Here is a 26053-nt window from a genome sequence, read left to right on the forward strand (position 1 = left end):
GAACACCAATCTTTTTACCCGGGAGTATGTTTAGAGGAAAACTGGCCCTCACAAGGGTCACCAAGCTCCCGGAGTCCAGAAGCGCCATTGCTGCTCGACCGTTCACCTTCACGGGACACGCTTGTGGCCCCTTGTTAGGTAGCGAGTTCACACTGCAAGCTGGATATGCATAGTATGAACTACGGCGTCCCATGCTGCAGCCCATCTGCTCGGTGGTCTGGGGACAACGGGCCGCTATATGTCCTGGCTCATGACATTTCCAGCAAATAACACCCCAGAGGACCTTGGGCACCGCCTCCCCCACCCCTTTTGACCTTGGACGCACCACGCCTTTTTGTGACTCCGCCCCCTGCTGGGACCCCCAATACGGAATGGGCTGCTTCCCCAGGGAACCTTCCATCCCCTGGTATCTCTCGACCAGCCCAACCAGTTCATCAGCATTTTGGGGATCACCCTGGGCAACCCAAGTCTGTAGAGGTCTCGGCAGAGAATGCACAAACCGATCCATCACAACTCGCTCTACCATCTGTGCCGGGGAAGCCGACTCTGGCTGCAGCCATTTCTGGACCAGGTGCAACAGGTCAAACATTTGGGAGCGCGGGGGTTTGTCCCGGTGATAGGCCCAACGATGCACTCTCTGTGCCCTGGTAGTCATTGTTACCCCCAAGCGGGCGAGAATTTCCGCTTTTAATTTGGGATACTCTCTGGCATCTTGTACCGTCAGGTCAAAGTACGCCTTCTGGGGCTCCCCCGTTAGGTATGGGGCCAGTACCTCCGCCCACCGCTCTGGCTGAAGTTTTTACCTCTCAGCCACCCTTTCAAACACCGTCAGGAAGGCCTCAACATCATCCTCAGGGGTCATTTTCTGTAATGCGCGTCTTACCGCCTTCTCGACGTCGGTGGCATCAGCCCAACCTGGGGTTGGGGCGCTCATCCTGCCCTCCTGGATGGCGGTTGCCAGAAGCTGCATCTGCTGCCGTTGTTCCTGCTGGCTCTGCTGGAACTGCTGCCGCTGCTCCTGCTGGCCTTGCTGGATCTGCTGTAACAACAGCTTGTTGGTTTCCTGCTGCAGTGCCTGGGACTGGACCAGGTGTTTCAGCAGGTCCTCCATGATTCCCGGCAGTACTTGTTGCCCCGCTGCAAACTTCACCCAGGACATGCAGCAACTGTCTCAAGTCTCTGCTGGGACCGCTGCCCGCACGTGTACCACCAATTGTGGGGATGTGGCTCGCTTAGGTGCAGCGGGAGACAAATATGAGACAGGTTCTTCAACAGTGCTTGCGGTTTATTCACGGCATAAACGCACAAGGCAACGTAACACCAAACAAATAGCCTTTTAGCTCAGGCAAAATAACACAAAATGTCCGTAGTTGTAGACTCAGAGCAGGAGTCTCAGCACACATGGGAGGCTTAGTCCTCCCCACACACAACTCCCTGGTTCAGGAGCAGGCCACATTATAAGGCTGTAGCCACACCCACAAACTCAGCAGCTGACTGGTCACCTGACTGTGACCTCACCACAGGTCCTTCAAACAACCACAATAATAATATCTGGTACGCTTTACTTATGCCTTACATTATAGAGACAAGCCATTTATGAGGCACATATCTCCCATCAATTACACGACCCTTAGCCCTGCCACAGTACATTATATCATCTGCAGCAGTAGGACGCTAAGCCCCGCCCCCTGCAGTCACATGATCTAGGTCCTAGGACTCCTTACTATTTTCAGTGCCGCAGGTCCTGTCTGCTTGAACCGTCACTACTGTATTGGACCCCGCGCTCTCCCATAGTGGGGGTAAGTCACCATGCTCGGCGTGGCAGTTTGCCGGCGCTGACAGGGTCCTGACATTTGAGTCCTGACACTCTGTCTCTACATTACACTGCTCTCAGATTAGATGGAGAAAACAGGGTGACAGATTTCTTTTAATTAAATTATAATTTATAACAGTTGCTTACAGCATAAATCTAAGCACATAAGCAGCTAAAATTAACAGGTTTCTGTTACTTACAATATACAGACAAAATAGTGACAGGACGGTAGTACCAATCATCCTGCTGGGAAATTTAAAACATGGGTCCCATGCATATATATTCTTTTCAAACCAGCTTTTCTGTTTTCTGAAATAAAGATATAACTTAAAATAAAAACATTGGGTTAAGTAGATTATAATTGTATAGCAAAACCTTTTTATATACATTTCTACGATTGAGGCTCTAGATTGAGCTCTTCTGACATGACCTTTTAGTTCCTGCATTTCCTATGAAGTAACAATACTGAAGAATCACATAAAACTCCAATTTCATTCCTCTTGTATTATGGTGTGCCCCTACAGTCTCCAATAAGGGCTGGAAGTGGCAGACTCTGTTGCACACGTCAGACTCTGGCCTGCAGGGTGATTATATTTGGCCTGCGACATATCCCCCTCCAATCCCCCATTGTACTGTATGGTGGACTATGTGGGGCCCATTATATTGTATGGAGGACTATGTGGGGCCCATTATACTATATGGAGCACTATGTGGGGGCATATTATACTGTATGGAGGACTATGTGAGGCCCATTATATTGTATGGAGTGCTATATGGGGTCCATTATAGAGTTGAGCGAAACGGGTCGAAAAAATTCAAAAGTCGCCGACTTTTGGCAAAGTCGGGTTTCATGAAACGAAACCCGACCCTAGGATGAGGTCGGCCACGAGGTCGGCGACTTACGCGCCAAAGTCGCGTTTCAAAAGTTTGTTTTGCGCTCTTTTTCAGCCAATCAGGATCCACGGACACTGTGGGCAACGTGATGACATAGGCACGGGTCACCACCATCTTTCAGAAGGGCATGCAAGTGATTGGCTTGCTTTGGTGGGCGTCACAGGGGGTATAAAAGGGCGTGCACGCCGACTGCCATCTTACTTCTGCCGATCTTAGTATAGGGAGAGGTTGCTGCTGATTCTGTAGGGAGAGCGTTAGGCAGGGAAGAAGACAGAAAAACTGCTTCTGCTGCTAGCGATTTGGCCTGCACAACACACAAGTCACTGTGTGTGCAGTGCAAGGGGAGGCTATATTGTGGTGTATCAGTGGTGTTGGTTGTTGGGCTGCCTTTTAAGGCTTCCTGACACGCTGGCATTGCTGTTTACCCACTGCTCCGCAAACTGCTTTTTTAAAAGCAATCCAATCTCCCTTATCCTCTCGTCACTTTGGTCACAGGCAGCTGTGCCATCGAGCGTGTCACATAGCGCTCAGATATCAGTGGGCCGCACACAATCCACAAGTGTCCACTGTCCACAAGTGTACGCAGAGATTCAAAATCTCCATTATCCTCTCGTCACTTTGGTCACAGGCAGCTGTGCCATCGAGCGTGTCACATAGCGCTCAGATATCAGTGGGCCGCACACAATCCACAAGTGTCCAGTGTCCAAAAGTGTACGCAGAGATTCAAAATCTCCATTATCCTCTCGTCACTTTGGTCACAGGCAGCTGTGCCATCGAGCGTGTCACATAGCGCTCAGATATCAGTGGGCCGCACACAATCCACAAGTGTCCACTGTCCACAAGTGTGTGCAGAAATTCTAAAACTCCCCTGTCCTATAGACACCTTGTACCTTGTTTTACATTACTATAAAGTTTGTTGGATTTTGTCTACATTTCTACCAAAAATGAGGAAGGCTGGTGGAAGAGGCCGTGGAATTGGGCGGGGGTTGGCAGCTGGTAATGATGGTGTTGGTGGTGGATCTGATGGTAGTGGCAAGAGCAAAATAGGACCGAATGCAGGAGGTGCTGACCCTGCGTCATCGTCTGGCTACATAAGGACTCGAACGCTTAGTTTTCTAGGAGTTGGCAAACCGCTTTTAAAGGCAGAGCATCAGGAAAAAGTTTTGTCTTACATTGCTGACTCAGCCTCCAGCTCTATCGCCTCCTCTTCTTCAGTTGTAAAAAGTAAAAGCACTGAGTCGTCATTGGAGGCTCATGTTCATGAACCACACCTTTCCTTGTGTCCTTCACCCCAACCAAGATTGAAGGATGACGCAGGCCATACTACTGATTACTCCATGGAGCTGTTTTCACATACCATGCCTGGATTATCAAGTCAAATGGTGAATTACCCAGGCCAAGATGAATCTGACATGGAGTGCACTGATGCACAGCCGCTGATGGATGATTCTGCTGGTACATTCACTCAGAGCACTACATTGTCCTCGCAGTGTACAGAGCCAGATTTTGACCCTGATGAGACTCAGGTGCCCCTTCCCGCACACTATACCACCATACACGGTGACACAGAGAAAGGTGCACATGACATAGAAGAGGAGGTGATGGATGACCCAGTTGTTGACCCAGATTGGCATCCATTGGGGGAAGAGGGTGCTGCTTCCAATAGCTCAGATGAGGAGCATCCACAGCAGACATCGACATCGCAACAGCTGTTATCTGGCAGGCCCGGAGCACTCCAAAGACAGGTTCCAAACATCAAAAGAGTTGCTGGACAGCTTGTCCAGAGGGTCAAAAGACCACAGCGTGCTAGGCCGCAAAATGTCTGCCAAAGTAGGAAGAGTGCAGTGTGGCACTTTTTTGAACAAAATCCTCATGATCAGGCCAAGGTTATCTGTAAGAAGTGCGCAAAGACCTTTAGCCGAGGGAAAAATCTGAAAAATTTGAATACCAGTTGCATGCTTAGACATTTAACCAGCATGCACTTGCAAGCGTGGACACAACACCAAACCTCAAGTGCCACATGTGCAACTGATCACAACGAAGGTAGTCAGCAACGCTACATTGTTTCCCCCACTGTAAGCCCACCGGTTAGCACAGCAGCAAATGTTGAGGTGTCGTTGCAAGGCCACAGCAGTCAGGGAATCCCACTGTTATATCAACGAAAGACTGATTCTAGGCCATCAGAAAGAACACCAACTCCATCACCATCATCAACCCTCTCTCAGTCCGCCCTGTCCACCGCTACTTCCACCATATGCAGCTCTCAAGTCCAGCTCACCCTCCCAGACACTATGAGTAGGTCAAGAAAGTACTCAGTCTCTCATCCGCGTACACTGGGTTTGAACGGCCACATTGCCAAACTAATCTCGTTTGAGATGATGCCCTTTCGGTTGGTGGAAAGCACAGCTTTCCGCGAACTCATGGCCTATGCAGTACCACGCTATGACCTACCCAGTCGCCACTTCTCTCGCAATGCCATCCCAGCCCTCCACCATAATGTGAAAGACCGCATTGTCCATGCACTCAAGCAGTCAGTGAGTGGAAAGGTGCACCTCACAACTGATGCATGGTCCAGTCGGCATGGCCAGGGCCGTTACGTGTCCATCACTGCGCACTGGGTTAATGTGGTGGATGCAGGGTCCACAGGGGACAGCGGTGGTGGGACAGTGCTGCCTAGCCCACGGTATAGGAAACAGTTGGCTGTAGGCGTTCCACCCTCCTCCTCCTCCTCCAGAAGCGACAGCTCGTCCACAGAGCGCAGTCGTACGAGCACTCCATCTGCAGCTGCCACTGTTGCACACGATGTGTCCCCCTATCGAGCAGCTAGTGGAAAGCGTCAGCAGGCTGTGTTGCAGATGATGTGTTTGGGCGACAGACACACCGCCGAGGTGCTGGCCGAGTACTTGAAGCGACAAACTGAGTCATGGCTGGGCAGTGTACATCTTGAGGCAGGCAAGGTAGTTAGTGATAACGGCCGTAATTTTGTGGCAGCCATAGCCCTTTCAAAACTCAGCCACATACCTTGCTTGGCTCACACCTTGAACCTGGTGGTGCAGTGCTTCCTCAAAAATTATCCGGAGTTAACAGCCCTGCTCCAGAAGGTGCGAAGACTGTGCGCGCACATCCGCCGGTCGCCTGTACACTCCGTTCGTATGCAGAAGCTGCAGCGATTGCTCCACCTTCCCAACCACCGCCTCATTATCGACATTGCAACAAGGTGGAACTCCACCCTGCACAGGGTGGAGCGGCTGTGCGAGCAGAGGCAGGCCATAATGCATTTGTGGGAGGATACACGGCCAGGCACTTTGAGAGCAGACATGGAGTTGACAGGCGTGCAGTGGTCGAAGCTGAAAGACCTTTGTAAAGTCCTTCAGTGTTTTGAGGAATGCACACGGCTGGTAAGCGCAGACGACGCCATCCTAAGCATGAGCATCCCACTTATGCGTCTGCTCATGCAAACTTTGACGCACCTTAAGGAGCAGGCGTCTGCAGCCAATGTTGATGAGGAGGAAGAGGAGGAGGGAATCCTTGATGACATTCAGCCATTGTCTGCTCAGGGACCTCTCCTGGACGAGGTGGAGGAAGAAGAGGAGGAGGAGGATGATGGGGATGATTACTTAGGGGAGGAGGATGCATCTCGTGGGGCAAGTGAAAATGTTGGCGTGGCAAGGTCTGGTACAGGGTTTGTGCGTGACTGGAGGGATGTGGATTTGCCAGAAAGTGCTCCTCCACCCAGCACTCGCAGTGCATCATTGACACCGGGAACATTGGCCCACATGTCAGATTATGCCTTGCGGATCCTAAAAAGGGACCCCCGCATTGCCAAAATGATGAACGATGACGACTACTGGTTGGCCAGCATCCTGGATCCACGCTATAAAGGCAAATTACAAAACATCATGCCACAGGAGAACCTTGACCTAATATTGGCTAATAAACAAGCAACTCTGGTAAATCGGTTGCTTGAGGCATTCCCAGCACACAGCAGCGGTGATGGTTCTCACACGAGCCGTACGGGCCGGGGGCAGCTTGGCAGAGGTGTTCGTGGTGCACACAGCAGAAGTGGCGTTGGAGACAGGGGTTTCATGACAATGTTGTGGACTGATTTTTCAAATACCGCTCACACAACTGGTAATACTGCATCGATGGAAAGTGACAGGAGACAGCAGTTGTCAACTATGGTTACAAACTACTTTTCCTCCCATATCGATGTTCTCCCACACAGGTCATTCCCCTTTGACTATTGGGCCGCTAAACTGGACACCTGGCCTGAATTGGCCCAATATGCCTTACAGGAGCTCGCTTGCCCAGCTGCAAGTGTGCTATCGGAAAGAGTCTTCAGTGCAGCTGGATCAATCCTGACAGAAAAAAGGACCCGTCTGTCAACCCAAAATGTGGATGATCTAACCTTCATTAAAATGAACCACGCATGGGTTTCCAAGGATTTTGTCCCACCTTCCCCTGATGACACATAGGGTGACAGAAAAATGGCTTGCTTTGGTCCACCTCTTCCTGGTACTTCACCTATTTCGCCTTTTGCATCAGTTGAATGTCCAACATCAACATATGCCACTTTCTAAAACTCCCTAACTGTGCTGCCTCCCCCCCCATGGCCGGGGTCACCACCTAGCGCACGACACCGTGTGAGTGCCGTTGTCCTGGACAGGTGGGTAGGCCGACTCTTGGGCGCGGGCACTGGCACAGGGTCCCTCATAGTGCAATCAAGTGTCTCTGACGGTGGTGGTGCACACCCGCCGTCAGACACACCGCTGTACTATGAGGGGCCCAGTGCCAGTACCGACGCCCACGAGTGGGCCCCCCTTGCTTGGCCAGGGCCCCAGCATTTGCAGTCTTTACCTCTCCCTGCTCCTCCGCTGTGTAATCTGGGCCGTCAAATCCATACTGTGCCTGACACCGTCTGAGCCTGCCTCCTGAGACATATATTTTGAATGTGTACGCTATCCATACATGTTATCCGGGGATACGGTACCCTTTCTAACCTTTGTGCAATGACGTGCAATCCATACTGGGCCTAACACCGTCTGAGCCTGCCTCATGCTGTATAGACATATATTTTGAATGTGTACGCTATCCATACATGTTATCCGGGGATACGGTACCCCTTCTAACCTTTGTGCAATGACGTGCAATCCATACTGGGCCTAACACCGTCTGAGCCTGCCTCATGCTGTATAGACATATATTTTGAATGTGTACGCTATCCATACATGTTATCCGGGGATACGGTACCCCTTCTAACCTTTGTGCAATGACGTGCAATCCATACTGGGCCTAACACCGTCTGAGCCTGCCTCATGCTGTATAGACATATATTTTGAATGTGTACGCTATCCATACATGTTATCCGGGGATACGGTACCCCTTCTAACCTTTGTGCAATGACGTGCAATCCATACTGGGCGTGAGAACGGCTGGCGAGCTGTTAAGCAAGCTACAGCACCTGTCCAGACAAGTACAGGGATTCCCTAGCGAGGAGACTTATTTGATTGTTTTCTATGTTGGGACAGCAATTTTTGGGGAGCACTATACTCTGGAGAATGATAGATGGGTCCCACCATACACTGGAACATTCCAAAGGTGGACATCAGACACTGGAGCAGCATTTACAGGGCCCATTATACACTAGAGCAGTAGAAATGGGGCCCATTATGTTTGGAGCATTATTTGGGCCCATAAGACAGTGGAGCTTCATCCATGGGGACCAACATATACTGTAGCATTATGTGGAGCTCATCATATACTGTTTCAAACATTATATGGGACCAATGATTTTGTATGGAGAAATAGATGGGCCTCGTCATGAGATGTAAAAAGTGAGGTATTTTTCATTGTACTATACCGCTATTTCTCTGCCGTATCGGAGCATGATGAGTTGTGGTATGTGTTAAAGGGGCGCTCTTTCGCCCAGGGCACATGAAAACCTGCAGCCAGCCCCCCCCCCCCACAAATTTAGCCAAATAACCCCCATTTTTCAGTGCGTAACTTGTATTATGAAGTTAATTAAGGTTGACAAGCTTAAGTAAGAAGAATTGATGCTTTTGGCATTCAAATGGGCACTGTAGGTGTGTTTCCTGTCCTCCTCTCACTGCCGACTTTTATTCCCCATTGACTTACATTGGGTTTCGTGTTTCGGGACGACCCCGACTTTTCCCTATAATCGGACGATCTTGCTCGACCCGACTTTTGGAAAAGTCGGGTTTCACGAAACGAAACGCGACCCTAAAAAAGCAAAAGTCGCTCAACTCTAGTCCATTATACCGTATGGAGGACTATGTGGGGCCCATTATACTATATGGAGGACTGTATAGGGCCCAGTATACTGTATGGGTGACTATGCCAATTGCCTATGTGTCTATTTATTCATAGAGAAAATAGAACATTCACCAGTATTTTTTATACAGCGTAATTACATATTTGTTTAGTACTAGCTGAAGAGCCCGGGCATAGTACTTAACTGTGGGTCCTGCTGTCTTCCTTAACAGCCCTGCTGTCCACCCGCAATCACACTCTCTCCTTCCACAGCCCCGCTCTCCACCCGCCGTTCCGTTCTTTTCCTCCTCAGCCGTGCTCTACATCTGTGTCCAGGTGTCCCTCCACAGCCCCCCTCTCTTCTTCCACAGCCCTGCTGTCCCGCTCTCTCCCTCCACAACCCCGGTCTCTTCGTCCACCGCCCTGCTCTCCCGCTCTCTCCCTCCACAGCCCCTTTCTCTTCCTTCACAGAACTGCTCTCCCGGTCCACAGCCCCGTTCTCTTCCTTCACAGCCTTGCTCTCCCAGTCCACAGCCCCGTTCTCTTCCTTCACAGCCCTGCTCTCCCACTCTCTCGGTCCACAGCCCCGTTCTCTTCCTTCACAGCCCTGCTCTCCCACTCTCTCGGTCCACAGCCCCGTTTTCTTCCTTCACAGCCCTGCTCTCCCGCTCTCTCCCTCTACAGCCCCACTGTCTTCCTTCCTCCACATCCCTGCTCTCCTTGCACCACACGCGGTGATGCCGGGACCAGGAGAGAGAGGTGCACAGATTGTTAGTTCGGCTAGAGTGGGCGGAGCTGTGTGGAGTGGGCGGAGCTAGAGTGGAGCTGCAGCGCATGTGATTGGGTGGCCTGCGGGGGGGAGTGTCCTAGCGTGGGCGGCGGAGTGGATGGAGCTGCAGCGCGTGTGATTGGGCGGCCCGCGGGGCATGGCCTATCGCTGTAGTAGGCCGCAGTAGAAGCCAGGGACTAAATTTAGGCCGGGAAGCTGCAGGGGAGAAGGGCGACGGGGAGTGCCGACTAAGCCGGGACTGGGTTGGGAGGGTGCCGGCACTATTCGACCCCTGTCCTGAGTACTGTCTTCCTCCACAGCCCCGCTCTCCATGCACTGTCCTGCTGTATCCATCCTCAGCCCTGCTCTGCTGCTTCGTGATTGGTTGGTGTCCTACTCTGCTGCTTCGTGATTGGTTGGTAATACACATACACACATTCAGATTTATATATAGAGATTGTATTTTAAGTAATACTACTACTAATAATTATCTTTATAGATGATGTAACATTTATAACGAATGAAACTTACAGTACAGGTTTTTGGAAGAGTCTCTTGACATGTTCAGCCTGATGTATTGGTAAGAAACATTTTTCATCCTAATCAGATGAACCAAATTATAAAATATATTTTGCATATGAGAAAGTTGATAAAAAATATAAACTTTTCACCATTATCAAAAGAAATTTACAAAATCGTAATCTATCTTTTGGATCCATTGGTAGAATTGGCTATGGAGAGTTAGCTCTGTACTTACATTTCGGATGTCAGCTCCCATGTATATTCTCATGTATTTGATAAATATATGTACAAAACGCCCCATCAGGAAGACTAAACACAGCAGCGATGGCCATTCATAAATAACCTTTTCGAAATCACCTAGGGTCTGTAAAACAAATACATATCTTATTCTAAAAGATTTTTCATAGCTATTGTGTCATTTTCGTGCATAATATGTAGCACAAACATGGATACAAGTAATAGATATATTTTTATCAAAAATGAATTAGTGTATGGGCAATAAATATTCTATTATATGTATTAACCAAGCTGGGACTACAAAAAAATAGAGTTCAAGAAATATTAATAAATGTAACGTATAAAGATTATATTCATGCAATTCCAAGAGTGAATGTATTACTTCCACTAAACACCGACATTTGTTGATTTTTCTTCTTCTAATTTCTTATGGTTGATGTTCTTCTACTTTCTTTTTTATTTTTGATCTCTCTATCATTTGCCTCCTCTCTAACAGCACTTGTTGGGTTAATGACTCCTTTACTATGCCTTACATATATTTTCACTATGCTCTGTATTTATTGCATTCTGTCTAACAAGACGTATGGCTCTTAATGTTGCATTATCTGCACTTTAGACCTTCTGGTTATCTGTAATGACCGTGTTTAGGCCTGACTCTAGACCTCTAATAATAATAATACATTTTATTTCTATAGCGCCGACATATTCCGCAGCACTTTACATTTCAGAGGGGACTTGTACAGACGATAGACATTACAGCATAACAATAATCACATAGATCATAACAGATACCAAGAGGAATGAGGGCCCTGCTCGCAAGCTTACAATCTATATGTACCGATAATCGTGTATATGCTGCCTTTTTGGGTGCATGAGCCACTTGGCCCTTTACTATTTTTTTCACTAAATAGGCCCATTGACCTGTGTATTTAATTATATCAATTCCAGTACATGCGTTTAAATCTTCTGTTGAAAATCCTATAGTAGTTTACCTTCCCTAATATCAAGCAGTTTTATGGTGATTCCTTTTATGATCACGTACTATATCACCAATTACCAGACCTAAATAGCTGGCCCTTCCAATAACTAATACATCCTACACAAAATGGAAGTAAAAAGCCGAAAAGTAGAAATAAACCATTCAAATTTGTATTGAACATTTAAAATCTCAACACATATTAAAAATTAACAAAAATGGGGATATAGACACAAAAAGCTGCAAACACAGGAGATCCTATATCTCCACAAGAAATTCCTTATATGAAGATTATTGAATAAATAAGCCATATGTGCAATAATAAATGATAAAAAAACATACATTTTTTTTCATAAAATCCAGTAAATTCCATGGGAAAGAGCCACATATATAATATATACAAAGCCTAAGTGACAAATAGTAAAGAATTATATAAGTATGTACACATATGGTTGAACCCCTGGAAGAAACGGCTTTATAAACTAGAACAACATGGGAAGGGAAGCAAAAGACCAGAAAAAGCCATACACCTGACAAATGCTATTGAGAACTCTGCTATTAGAAGTGGAAAGGAAGAACAAAGATGAAAGAATCTAATTAATAAAAATATTGGAGAAAGAGAAACCAATCACAAACTAAAATGTTTCTATACTAATGCACAAAGCATGGGCAACAAACAAGGAGAATTGGAACTACTAACACAGGAAAAGAAATATGATGTCATTGGAATCACTGAAACTTGGTGGGACAATACACATGATTGGAATACAAGACTAGAAGGATACAACTTATTTTCAAGAAACAGACTTGATAAACGAGGAGGGGGTGTTGCATTGTATGTTCGAAACGCGTATATCTGCACAGAGATTGAAGCTTCAGAGACTGGGAGTTCTGTGGAAACTGTTTGGGTAAGAATACAAGGACAGAACAATGGAAAGGACACCTTTGTAGGCATTTACTACAGGCCGCCTGTGCAAGCCGAAGATATGGATGAACTCTTTATGCATCAGATGGCCAAGTTCTCCAAAAAATATGACATAGTTGTCATGGGAGATTTCAACTATCCAGACATTTGTTGGGAATCTCTCTCAGGCAATACTAACAGGTCAAGGAAATTCTTATCCTCTCTTGCTGACAACTTTATCTTCCAAAAGGTAAGGGAGAAAACAAGGGGAACTGCTACCTTGGATCTAATCCTTATAAACAGGGAGGAAATGGTTGAGGAGGTAAAAGTGGCTGGGACCCTAGGAGGTAGCGACCATGCTATTTTAGAATTTTGGATAACTAGAGGCGGAAGACCTGTGAAGACTCAGACGTCAAGGTTAGATTTCAGAAAGGCAGATTTTAAGGGATTCAGAAAGAGAATTGGAGGGATCCAATGGCTGGATATCCTTAAAGACAAAAATGTCCAGGAAGGATGGGAAATCTTGAAAAATGAAATTCTCAAAGCACAGTTGTTAACAATTCCGAAAAGAGGGAAGAATAGGAAGCATTTAAGGAAACCAGGATGGATGAACACAGAACTTAAGCACATGCTAAAAAGGAAGAAAAAAATGTTTATAAAATGGAAAGAGGGAGGCATATCTAAAGAAGAATATAATGCTGTCTGCAGAACCTGCAGGGCACAAATCAGATTATCTAAAGCTGAAAATGAGCTGAGGCTTGCAAGAGATGTCAAAAGCAATAATAAAGGATTTTGGGGATATGTCAAAAGTAAAAGAAAAGTCAAAGATGCTATAGGATTTTTACAGGATGAAAATGATGAAATAGTAAGACAGGATGTTGAGAAGGCTGAACTATTAAATTCCTATTTTGCATCTGTTTTCTCTCAGAAAGGAAATGCAACATCAACTGTTATTCACTGTGCTATTAAGGGAATAGAAGAATCCAGGATATCTATAAACAGAAAGATAGTGAGGAAACACTTAGCTAACCTAAATGAATTCAAGTCTCCAGGTCCAGATGAATTACACCCCAGAGTACTGAAGGAGATAGCAGAAGAAATTTTTGAACCCCTCTCCATAATCTTTGAAAATTCTTGGAGAACAGGAGAAGTGCCAGAAGACTGGAGAAGAGCAAATGTTGTTCCTATCTTCAAAAAGGGGAAGAAGGTGGACCCAGGAAACTATAGGCCGGTGAGTCTGACTTCTATACCAGGAAAGATCTTTGAACAAATTATTAAACAACATGTATGTCAATACCTGGATAAGAATGAAGTGATTAAACAGAGTCAGCATGGGTTTGTAACTAATAAGTCATGTCAGACTAACTTAATTTCCTTCTATGACGGTATCACTGATTGGGTGGATCAAGGAAATGCTGTAGATATAGTATATCTTGACTTCAGCAAAGCATTTGACAAAGTCTCTCATACAATCCTTATTGAAAAAATGACTAAGTATGGAATGGACAAGGCAACTGTTAGGTGGATTCATAACTGGCTTAGTGATCGGACCCAAAGAGTGGTCGTAAATGGCTGCACATCCAGTTGGAAGAATGTCTCAAGTGGGGTACCACAGGGCTCTGTCCTGGGCCCTGTATTGTTCAACATCTTTATCAATGATTTAGATGAAGGAATTGAGGGTAAACTGATTAAATTTGCTGATGACACAAAGCTAGGAGGGATAGCTAATACTAGAGAAGAGAGAGAGAGGATTCAAAAAGATTTAAATAAACTGGAGAAGTGGGCAGCAACTAACAGAATGGTTTTTAACAGGGAGAAATGCAAAGTACTACATCTGGGCAATAAAAATGAAAAAAGCATATATAGAATGGGAGGAATAGGGCTAAGTGACAGCACATGTGAAAAAGACTTGGGTATACTAATAGATCACAGACTGAATATGAGTCAACAGTGTGATGCAGCAGCAAAAAAGGCAAATGCAATTCTAGGATGTATTAACAGAAGCATACAGTCTAGATCACGTGAAGTCATTATTTCCCTCTACTCCTCTTTGGTCAGACCTCATCTGGAATATTGTGTCCAGTTTTGGGCACCACATTTTAAAAAAGACATCAACAAACTGGAGCAAGTTCAGAAAAGAGCTACCAGAATGGTGACCGGTCTGCAAACCCTGTCTTATGAGGAAAGGTTGCAGGATTTGGGAATGTTTAGTTTGCAAAAGAGAAGACTGAGAGGAGACTTAATAGCTGTCTACAAATATCTTAAGGGCTGTCACATTGTAGAAGGATCAACTTTATTCTCATTTGCACAAGGAAAGACTAGAAGCAATGGGATGAAACTGAATGGGAGGAGACACAGATTAGATATTAGAAAAAACTTTTTGACAGTTAGAGTGATCAATGAGTGGAACAGCTGCCACGAGAAGTGGTGAGTTCTCCTTCAATGGAAGTCTTCAAACAGAGGCTGGACAGACATCTGACTGGGATGATTTAGCGAATCCTGCTTTGAGCAGGGGGTTGGACCAGATGGCCCAGGAGGTCCCTTCCAACTCTACGATTCTATGATTCTATGATTCTATAAGCAATCCTATAAATCAATATGGACCAATAACTGCTACAAAAAAATGGAAAAAAAAATGCATAAATAAATATCCTACAAGAGGAAAATGATTATTTTAAGTGCAAAAATGAAAGAGATGCTTCTCTGACCTAAAAAGTGCTCAGTGCATAATAAAGGTGTAATACCAGAGCCAGAGAATTGAATATAGAAATATGTATGAAAGATAATGGCACTCATATAAAGACACTAAAACTATTATGATCAACCATTATTTCCAGCAAAAGTTGCAAAAAGTACTGTATTGAGGTGAAATACCTTGCCAGGATGAAATAAAAATGATGTGTATCAATTATACATTATTATATGTAACTAAATTGCCAAGTGCTTATAAGGACCCATATGATGAATTAAACAATGCTGTATACATAAGCAGATTGTGTGAGCGAGGAAAGGCTTAGAGAGATGTTTGATACAAGACCTGTGGATGCAGCACCGAGCCCCAATGCATGTTTTGCGATAGCTTCTTCCTGGTTTTTTTTTTTAGTGTTCCCTATCATACATTCATGTTAATAAAGAATTTTCTGTATATTTGGCATATGCTTCCCCTCTTCTTGTAGGTATATATTGTCATGTGGAATGCCATAAGCACAAAAAGTGGAATAAAACGACAGATATTAATAAACATGGTACCGCTGAAAATGTCATCTTGTCCCGCAAAAAAAAGCCATCATACAGCTCCATCAGCAGAAAAATAAAATGGTTATAGCTCTCAGAATAAAGTGATGCAAAAATGATTTTTCTTATAAAATAGTTTTTATTGTGTAAAAGAGCTAAAACATAAAAAAGATATAAATGTGGTATCGCTGTAATCTTACTGACCCGAAGAATAAAACTTCCTCATCAATTTTACCACACACGAAACGGTATAAACCCCCCCCAAAAAAAATTCCTCAATTGCTGGTTTTTGTTCATTCTGCCTCCCAAAATCGGAATAGAAAGAGATAAAAAAAAAAAAAAAGTCGTGCCCGAAAATAGTGCCAATAAAAAGGTCAAAACAAGCCCTCTAATGACTCTGTGGGCCAAATTATGGAAAACTTATAGCTCTCAAAATATGGTGATGCAAAAACTATTTTTTGCAATTAAAAGCATCTTTTAGTGTTTGACAGCAGCCAAACATTTAAAACAAGATATAAATCTGGCATTGCTGGAATCACACCGACCCGAAGAATAAAGTAGTCTAATCATTTATACCGCACAAGGAATGGTGTAAAAAATAATTAAAAACATTTTTTCACTTGCTATTGATTTTTTTTCATTCTGCCTCCCAAAGATCACAGTTAGGCTTGGCGCACATTTATCCTGCTCTCTGCGGTGCGTGCTTGCCCCGGAATTTCCATATAAGTCTCTGAAATATGTGATTCAGATGTATCCCCTGGAGAAATATTCATTATAATAAGGCAGACGGAGTCACTGTGGACACTGTCTTACGTGTGATCCGGTGGTGTAAATCTTTTTAGGATTGCATAAAAGTGCCGTCGGCCCAGTTTTGTGCACTTCTGAGCTGAGGCCAGACGGAATCCAGAGTAAGTCTGCTGCCTTATTATAGTGAATGGATCAGTCAGGGGGTTTCATCTGAATTACTTCACTCAGAGATTTAAATGGAATCCCCAAAGTAAGTGGACAGCATAGGGCGTCGGATAAATGTAATCCCAAATGTTATGTAAAATGTTCCCAAAAAAAGCTTCAACTTAATCCACTAAAAAAGCAAGCCCTCGCTCAGGACTGTCATCTGTTAATGGAAATATAGGGAGCTTCCACATTAATGGTAAGCACAATCTCTCTGGAAAAGCAATATGGCTCCTTGCCCACCAAAAGAAATTCAGCAAATTCTCTGTTACCAAATCCAAATGCCCCCTCCCTTCTGAGTCCATTTTACCTAAACCACTTATAGCATCCACTTTTGGCATTTCTGAAGTGATGAGAGCCTGCCTAACTTACGGGTGCATGCCTCCAGCTGCAACATACTGATGTTTGCAATTTTCACTTGGCAAAATTCATTGCTGCTTGTTTCTGGAAAATATCCATGGAGTCAAAATCGGCACTACCCCTGTAGATAAATTCCCCAAGGGGTATCATTTCCAATATGGGGTCACTGGAGGGGGGATTCTTCTCTTGCAATTAGGAGCTCTGTATATGTGTCACGTACCCGCTTCTCAGCACGTGACTTGGGGTTGCGCCTGCAAGGGTTAATCTGTCTCCTCTCACTCAGTCCATCATTCAACCTCTGTTCAGTGGGAGCATAAACCACAGGTGGAGTATAGCTAGTAGAGTTTCCCTTCGATTAAAACGAAACTTTTAATGTAACATTAAAATCAAGGACAAAAAGACACAAAAAAAACACATGTATAAAGTGCTCGTGCATACCAGTGCTTAAGTTAAAAAATAGTTTGGTTTCACCATTGTAGAGGATATGATTTCACATGGGGTCCATCTGTTCCTGGGCAGGGGAGGGATCTGACAGAATAATTGTTTGACTCCCTGTCTTGCCCCTGTATAGCTCCTGTTCTTACAAGGACAGGCCCCAAGTGTGCCCTACTATGGACAACCCACCATCCTCAAGTGATTATACTTCCCTATGTGGATTCATCAGGGGAACCACACAGATGAGTATTGTGGTAAGATTATATATCTATTCTCATTGTAGGGCACTGCAGTGGCAGGAGCTCCCTAAAGCCGATGTGGCTGTATGTGTCTCAGCCTATACATGGGCAGTTGGTAACCCCAAGAGTACTGTTATAGTGACTCTACTTATACACTACTGCTGGGAGCATAAATTACACCCCGACGCAGAATGCACATCTCGCTTCATACACGCTGCCACCACTCACCGAAAACACAGGTGATGAGTCCCGGAAGTACTACTACTACTATGTGCCAATCACCAGGAGCACACACTCTAAGGCTATGGATTCTTTAGAGCATACAAGGTTCAGATTTAAAGTTTTTAGCTTTAGTAGAACAGGTACAGTGCTTACAATAAAAGGATATCAAAATGGAAATAAAAAGTGACATACAAATACGCGAAAACAGTGATGAAATAAAAGGGAGAAATCTTACAGAAATATCGAACTTTGCATTCTGGTATTCTGCCTCCGAGGGAAGGGAGAATATGAAATGGAGCACATCAGCTAGACTGCCCCTCACTGTGAACATGTTTCTTTTTGTAAAGGCCTAATTTATAGATTTACTCAGGGATCAGGTTTCTAGACCAGCCTCTCATGTTAATATTCTAATTCTTGGTTTGTGACTGGATCATGGTTATTTACCCATGAATACATTATTTTCCTCTGAACACTATTTGTGTGAAATGTTTCCACTTTGTGTGTTCTCAGCAAGGTCCCCTGGAGAGACTGGAGACAGGAGACTTCCTTTCTCAGGATAACATATGCTATCACATTTGTGAGAGCTGCAGTCTAAGGACATATGTTAATTTTCTGCTGGTCATATATATATATATATACATATTTCACTACAATATGGAATCTGCAAACTGTTCTAGGAGTATCTGCACTCCAAGAGGCAAATAGCGCTCCATTCCTCCTGAGTATCTAAGTATGGCTAAGTAGTGCTGTACAGCCACATATGGGGTATTGCCACATTCAGTAGAAATTGTGGGACAAATTTTGTTGCCATTTTTACCCATTTCTTGTGTGAAAATGTAAAATCTGGGGCTAAGACAAAATTTTGGTGGTAAAAATGTAGTTATTTTTTCTTCACTGTCCAATGGTATAAAATTCTGTGACACGACCATGGTGTCAATATAATTACTGCACCCCTAGATGAATTCACTGAGAGCTGTAGTTTGTAAAATGGGGTCACTAATGTGGGTTCTGCGGTGTTGATACCTCATTGGCTCTCCCAGCGGGTAATGGCACCTGCAAACCATAATGGTAAAATCTGGCACTCCTTGCCTTCTGAGCTTTACACTGTGCCTGAAAAATATTTCCCGATTACATGTAGTGTTTTGGTGCACTCAGGAAAAAATGGACCTCAGTTTGCTGTAAAAAGTTCCAATTAGCCTTTAGAAAAAATAAAAACTTGGGGCGAAAACATCATTTTAGCAGTAAAAATGTAATTTATTCTTTCTTCACCGCTCAATGGTGTAAAATTTTGTGAGGCACATGTGGTGTTAATATGATCACTGCACCCCTAGATGAATTGATTGTGGAGTGTAGTTTGTAAAATGAGTTCACATATAGGAGGATTCTGATGCTCTGGCATCTCATGGGCTCTGCCAATATGACATGGCACCCTCAAACCATTCCAGCAAAATCTGAACTCCAATATGACGCCTCTTCACATCTGAGCTTTGCACTGTGCCTCCCCACATATATGGTATCGGTATACTCAGGAGAAATTGCATAACAAATTGGATGGTGAAATTTCGATTGTTCCCCTTATTAAAATGCAAAATTTGGGGCCAAAATAACATTTTTGTGGGAAAATATGATTTTTTTTATTTTCACAACTCAACCTTATAAACTTCTGTGAAGCACCTGGGAGTTCAAGGTGCTCACCGCACATCTAAGCACATTCCTTGAGGAGTCTAGTTCCCAAAATGGGGTTACTTGTGGGGGGTTTCCACTGTTTAGGCAAATCAGAGGTTATCAAATTGGGACATGACGTCCACTAATGATTCCAGGAAATGTTCCTTTTCAAAAAGTTAAATGACTCACCTTCCCATCCGAGCCCTGCTGTGTGCCCAAACAGTAGTTTTCTCCCTCATATTGAGTATCAACGTACTCAGGAAAAATTGCCCTACAAATTGTATGGTGCAATTTCTCATGTTACCCTTATGAAAATACAACATTTGGGGCTAAAATATATTTGTGGGTAAAATGTGTGTGTTTTTTTATTTTTTTTTTTATTTTCACGTCTCAACATTATAAACTTGCGTGAAGTACCTGAGGGTTCAATGTGCTCACCACATATCTAGATCAGTTCCTTGAGGGGTCTAGTTTCGAAATTGATGTCACTTGTGGGGGATTTTCACTGTTTAGACACATCAGAGGCTCTCTAAATGCGACATGGCGTCCGCCATTTGTTCCAGCAAATTTTGTATTCAAAAAGTCAAATGGCGCTCCTTCACTTGTGCGCTCTGCCATGAGCCAAACAGTGGTTTTCTCCCTCATATGGGGTATCAGCATACTCAGGAGAAATTACTCATCAAATTTTGTTACCTTTCTCAAAATAAAAAAAATTGGATCCGAAGTAAAGAATTTTGTGAAAAAAAGTTACTGTAAATTTTCATTTTTTCTTTCCACATTCTAAAAATTCCTGTGCAGCACATGAAGGGTTAATATACTTCCTGAAAGTGGTTTTGAGCACCTTGTGGAGTTCAGGTTTTAGAATGGTGTCATTTTTAGATATCTGCTGTAATATAGACCCCTCAAACTGACTTCTAAATATGATGTGGTCTCTAAAAAAATGGTTTTATAAGTTTTGTCAACTATTAACCCTTATAACGTCTGACAGTGGTCAGAATGGTAAAAATTGGCTTGCTCATTAGCGTGCAATCCACCTTTGGGGGTAAAGGGGTTAAACGCTTATTTTCGGGTTGGATTGACTTTGGGCATTAGTAATATTACTTGTTGTGAGATGTGATGGAGTTTTCATTGTAGTTTCATAATGCTTTTTATATTATTTTTTCTTACTTTACATTTACAATAAAGTGATTCTCTTGTAACTGAGAAACAGTATTGGTAATGCATTATTAAGACTTACATCTCCATGCGGGCACGAAACAATGTCAATCATTGTTACTAAAAACCTAAAAAAGATATATAAAGTCAGTATGGAAATCAATAATCCACAATAATATAGTGTGCCATATGTTAGACTGGTTCTTTTATACCGAGAACCCTTGCATACAAGTCAGGTTTTCTGTGGTCACAATAAAGATAATAAAATAAAATATAACAAGTGTCTAAACCTGATGTTTTATTCCTATTGTAGGCTAGGGCCACAAGGGGATTTTGGCCTTAATACCTTTCATGCGATAAAGCTTCACTAGATGTCGATGTTATATAGTAGCACTATACAAGTCAATGGGTTACTAGGATCGCAACAAGCAAATCTCAAGAAGTCCAACCGATTTGGATATGTTTATGTGACTTGCTTCTCGCGATTGTAGTACCCTCAGGGTTGCATTTTGACCCCATTTACTTGTATTTCGCTGCAATGTAGCAATGACACCTAGCAAACTTTAGTCTCGCAACAGGTGTCGTGGCCAAAGGCGCCGTGTAGCCCTGGCCTTAATGTGTACAATATCTGCTTATACTGAATGATCACTACCCACTCACCAAGTCAGCGTGTATAGAAAACCTGTTACAGATCCTATTAGTTTGCTATCAGTAGTGAGACAGGCAAATATCGGATAATAGGACAAGCCAACTTCAATCGCTCCGACTAAAAGTCCAAGTGCTAGAAAAGGATTAAAAACAAAAGTTCAAAAAACTAAAATACAAGAATCTTTGCATTACACTTCTCCATTCTACAATAAATTTATTTCATTTTATATTCTGTAGTTTCATAAAAAGCATAAAATATAAACGCTGTGAAATTAAAAGTAAAATACAAAACTGTACAGTCGTCGTGCTTTCCTTTGGGGAATTAGCTGTTTTATTTTGGCACACAATGATGCATTTCAGGCAATGCCACTTTTCTATTTAGCCTATACTATACCTTTCAAGCAAGTAAAAAAAAATAAAAATGGTGTAAAAACTGAATGTGGTGCAAAGTATGTATTGCAGTTATTAGGTTGTAAAGTTTTCTGTACAGCAACTGTCCTTGTAACCATCTGTCTGGATACATGGAGGTGATGAAAGCTGCCTAAAGTGACAATGGGAAACTGCTGGACCCTGTAGAAAAAATAGCAATTTCTCATTGATTTTCTTTGCAGAATGTTGCCATCGGTGGTACTAGAGTCTAGAAATCAAGCTGCAAATGACACCTATATCATGGTGTTTGAAAACAAGGGGCTTTTTTTAAGGAATCGATTGATCTACCCACTAGCAACTATCAGAGCAGCATACTGGTTCTTATTCTAATTCTGTTTGCTGATTGATTGAATTCAGCAGAATCAAGTCATCATCAGAATTATGACCAATTGCCAGAGTGGCTTTGATCCATCCACTCCTCATGCTCCCTACCACAACCTGGTCTTCCAAAAACTCACCTTGGGTATTGACAATGATATTATATATTTCACTACATTAATTGACCAGCGTAGACTATAAATAACATGGCTTTATAGAACAATAATGGGTTCATTTCAATCCTGAAACACCTTGAGACATTTACCTCTAGCCCATGGTGGAACTCCAGCTGGCAAATATTCTTCGGAAAAAAGTAGCATAACTTTATTAGCTATTGCTCCAAAAGCAAAGCCGAATGTCCATCTGTTTTTAAAAGTTCCTATGAGATCTAAAGGGCTGTCAATAGAAAGGCCATAGGTTAGGGATCAATGCTTCATAACTGTATTTATTTTATGTAAAACATGGATGAGGAAGAGCATAGCAAGGAATCGTTGCTATCTACCACTACATCAAAACAGCTTCCAAAAATCCATTTTAACCTTCTAGCAATCCAACCCTGCAATTCCAGCAATCCGCCCCTGCAATTGCAGCAAAATTAATGGCAACATTTTGGGGTCCATATAAATAATTTATTAACGCATCTTAACTCTTTCTTGCGCAGCATGCATATAAAACAATTCCTTTATTTTTTTTAAGCGTTTTTAATGTTGTGCCATTCACAATGCTACATAAATAACAAAATACCTTATATTCTCTTGATTGGTACAATTAGAGCAATCCTAAAATTGTTTTTTTTGTGGATCAATTGATCAGTCAACTACCTGTGTTACTATCCTTAAATTTTTCTACCAATAGCAGTCTATGAAATTGATGTTTGCCCACCTCTTAATTTGAACTTAAATTCAAAACTGTAAATGCTGGCCCTGATCCTGGGTCATAAGTGGCCCACGTGTGACTGTTTCTGTGCCATTATAAAATTACTACTTTGGGTCAATTAATGCCACTTTTCTTGGTGTCTGTTCCTAATTTTTGGAAATGTTTAGACTCCAAGTTGGGTCTCTTTCATGTGTGTTGCTTGAATTTGGCAGGGCTCTCACAGCACCAGGCCTACACCTGTCACTCATCCACCTGTTAGTGATCTATGTTTAAGCAAGAAATGCTTGTCCAAGCCCTGTCCCATGCATTCATGCTGTGCAATTATACTATTTGTACTCTGGTTCAATTGATGCCACTTTTCCTTGTGTCTGCCTCTTACTTGAGCTGTTTTTTTAGCAGCTTTTCGGCCCCCTGAAGGTGTTGGGACGTTTGCCGAGCTGAACCAAGCCATGAAAGGTTTGCTCATCTCTATTCCACAGCTGGCTCCTGTGCTATAAATTAAATATTATTTTTTTTAAATTGACATGAGGTCTGTTCTATTTTTTATAGCCAGCATAGCAACACTGACAACTGCAACCAGCAGGGCAAAACCCTCAGCTGTCAGCTTTATCATGGCTGGTTATCAAAAATAGAGGGGTCCCCATTCCATTTTTTAAAATTATTTAAATAAAAAATTTTAAAAAATGGCATTGGTCCCCCATTTTTGACAACCAGCCAAAATAAAGCTGGGGGCTGGTATTCTCAGGCTGGTAAGGGGCCATGGACATTGGCTGCCCCCCTGTTATAAAAATAGCATCCTGCATTTGCCCAGAAATGGTGCATCTATTAGATGAGCCAATTCTGGTGCTTTGCCTGGCTCTTCCCACTTGCCATGGGGTGGTGGCAAGTGGGGTTCATATTTGTGGGGTTAATGTCACCTTTGTATTGTCCGGTGACATCAAACCCATGGGTTAGTAATGTAGAGGCATCTATAAGATGCCTCTCCATTACTAATCCTATAGTTATATTGGAAATAAACACATGATCTAACTAACTTGTGTCAGTGCAGCACTGACAGTTTAAAGCATAGCAATGCTCCTGCATTGCTATGCTCTTATAACAGTGATCAGGATGCTGAAAGTGAAAATCCCATAGAGGGACTAAGTAAAAAAGTTTAAAAAAAAAGTTGTAAAAATATTTTTGTAAAAAATCACAAACTAGTAAACAAAAATAAAAATATATTGTACCCATAAATAAATATTTTTAGGAAAAAACAAACAAAAAAGAACATATATTTGCTATTGCCACATCTTGAACAACCCGCCCTATAAAAATGTCACATTAGTTAATTCCTTCAGTCAACACTGTAAAAAAAACAAACAGAAAAATGGGGCAAAAAAACAATGCTTTGTCATCGTATCACCAAACAAAAAGTGGAATAAAATGCAATAAAAAAGACAAATGTAAATAAAAATGGTATCGCTAAATACATCATCTTGTGCCACAAAAAAAGCTGCCATACAGCTCCAAAAGCAGAAAAATAAAAAAGTTATGGCTCTCAGAATAAAGTAATGCAAAAATAATAATTTGTTCTATAAAATGTTTTTTGTGTAAAAGAGGCAAAACATAAAAAAAGATATAAATGGGGTATAGCTGTAATCGTACTGACGAGAAGAATAAAGCTGCCTTATCAATTTTACCACATGTGGAACACCCCCCTCCGAAAAAAAAAATTGTTGTTGCTTTTTGTTCATTCTGCCTCCCAAAAATTGGAAAAGAAAGTGATAAGAAAACTGTTCTGAAAATGGTAGCAATAAAAATGTCAACTTGTCCCCCAAAAATCAAGATCTCACATGACTCTGTTGGCATTAATATGGAAAAACTATAGCTCTCAAATATGAAGATCTAGTTTTTGCAAAAAAAAGCGTTTTATTGTGGTAGACAGCGGCCAAACTTAAAAACACGATATAAATCTGGTATCGTTGTAATCTCACCCACCCGAAGAATAAAGTCATGTAATCACTTATACCGTGAGAGGAATGGTGTAAAAATAAATAAAACCAATTCTTCACCTGCTGTTAAATTGTTCATTCGGCCTCCCAAAGATTTTAGTAAGGCTCGGCTCACATTTATCCTGCACTCTACGCTGAACGCTTATATTTTCCATGTAAATCTCTGATTCAGATGGAAACCTCGGTGGAAGATTCCCTATAATGAGGAAGATGGAGGCACTGTGGACGTTGTGTGACCTGTGATCTGGTGGTGTCTGCTACAGTTTTGTGCAATTCTGAAAACCTCTGGATACCGCTGAACAGAGGTCAGGCAAAGTCCAGAGTAACTCTGCTGCCTTATTAGAGTGAATGGATCATTCATTGGTTTCATCTGAACCTCCTCAATCTGAGATTTAGATGGAAACCCCGATATAAGTGCTTAGCATGGAGCGCCAGATAAATGTTATCCTACATATTATGTCAAATTTTCCCAATAAACTCTTCAAATTAATAAACAAAAAAAGCCGCCACTGAGGTCCGTCATCCCTCAATGGAAATATAGGGGGCTTCCACATTACTGGTATTGCAAAGGCTCTGGAAAAGTTAAATGGATCCTCGCCCCTCAAGAAAAATTCAGCAAATTCTGCTCTGCCAAATCCAAATTCCCCTCCCTTCTGAGCCCCAGTGTGCCAACACCACATTTAGAGTCCACATGTTTGGCATTTCTGCAGCGATGAGAACCCGTCTAATTTATGGTTACATGTCTCCAGAAGCATCAGCTGGGCACTACAATGTACTAGGTACTAGAACCATACTGGTGATTACAAAGTAATGTGGGCTACAACGGCAGTTTGCCAATTTCACTCAACATCATCCACTAGTGCTTGCATCCATGGAATCAAAATCGTCACTACACATGTAGATAAATTCCCAAAGAGGTAAAATTTCCTAAATGGTGTCACTTTAGGGAGGATTCTGCTCTGCTAGCAACATGGCAGCTCTGTATATGGATTCCGCAAGCTATTCTAGGAAAATCAGTGCTTCAGGTGGCAAATAGTGCTTCGTCTCTCACAAGTCTCGTCATATGGCTAAGCAGTACTGTACGGCCACATATAGGGTATTGCCATGTTCAGCAGAAATTGTGTTAAAAATTTTGGTGCCATTTT

General features: G+C 42.9%; 1 protein-coding gene across 3 annotated transcripts in view; it reads right to left on the reverse strand.

The window, feature by feature from the left end:
- The window catches only part of LOC141052486 (stimulated by retinoic acid gene 6 protein-like), a 664959-nt gene that overhangs the window by 113814 nt on the left and 525092 nt on the right, over window positions 1-26053 (reverse strand). For all 3 annotated transcript variants that reach the window (XM_073549742.1, XM_073549741.1, XM_073549743.1), the window contains 6 exons: window positions 22307-22437; window positions 21307-21427; window positions 20729-20774; window positions 10504-10632; window positions 10278-10345; window positions 2014-2122 (listed from right to left, as the gene is read on the reverse strand). In XM_073549742.1, coding sequence (XP_073405843.1) covers window positions 2014-2122; window positions 10278-10345; window positions 10504-10632; window positions 20729-20774; window positions 21307-21427; window positions 22307-22437 — 604 coding nt within the window. The remainder of the gene's footprint in view (window positions 1-2013; window positions 2123-10277; window positions 10346-10503; window positions 10633-20728; window positions 20775-21306; window positions 21428-22306; window positions 22438-26053) is intronic.

This window comes from Dendrobates tinctorius, unplaced genomic scaffold (assembly GCF_039654945.1).
Source record: "Dendrobates tinctorius isolate UK_male_01 unplaced genomic scaffold, ASM3965494v1 ptg000160l, whole genome shotgun sequence".
Classification (NCBI taxonomy): Eukaryota; Metazoa; Chordata; class Amphibia; order Anura; family Dendrobatidae; genus Dendrobates; species Dendrobates tinctorius.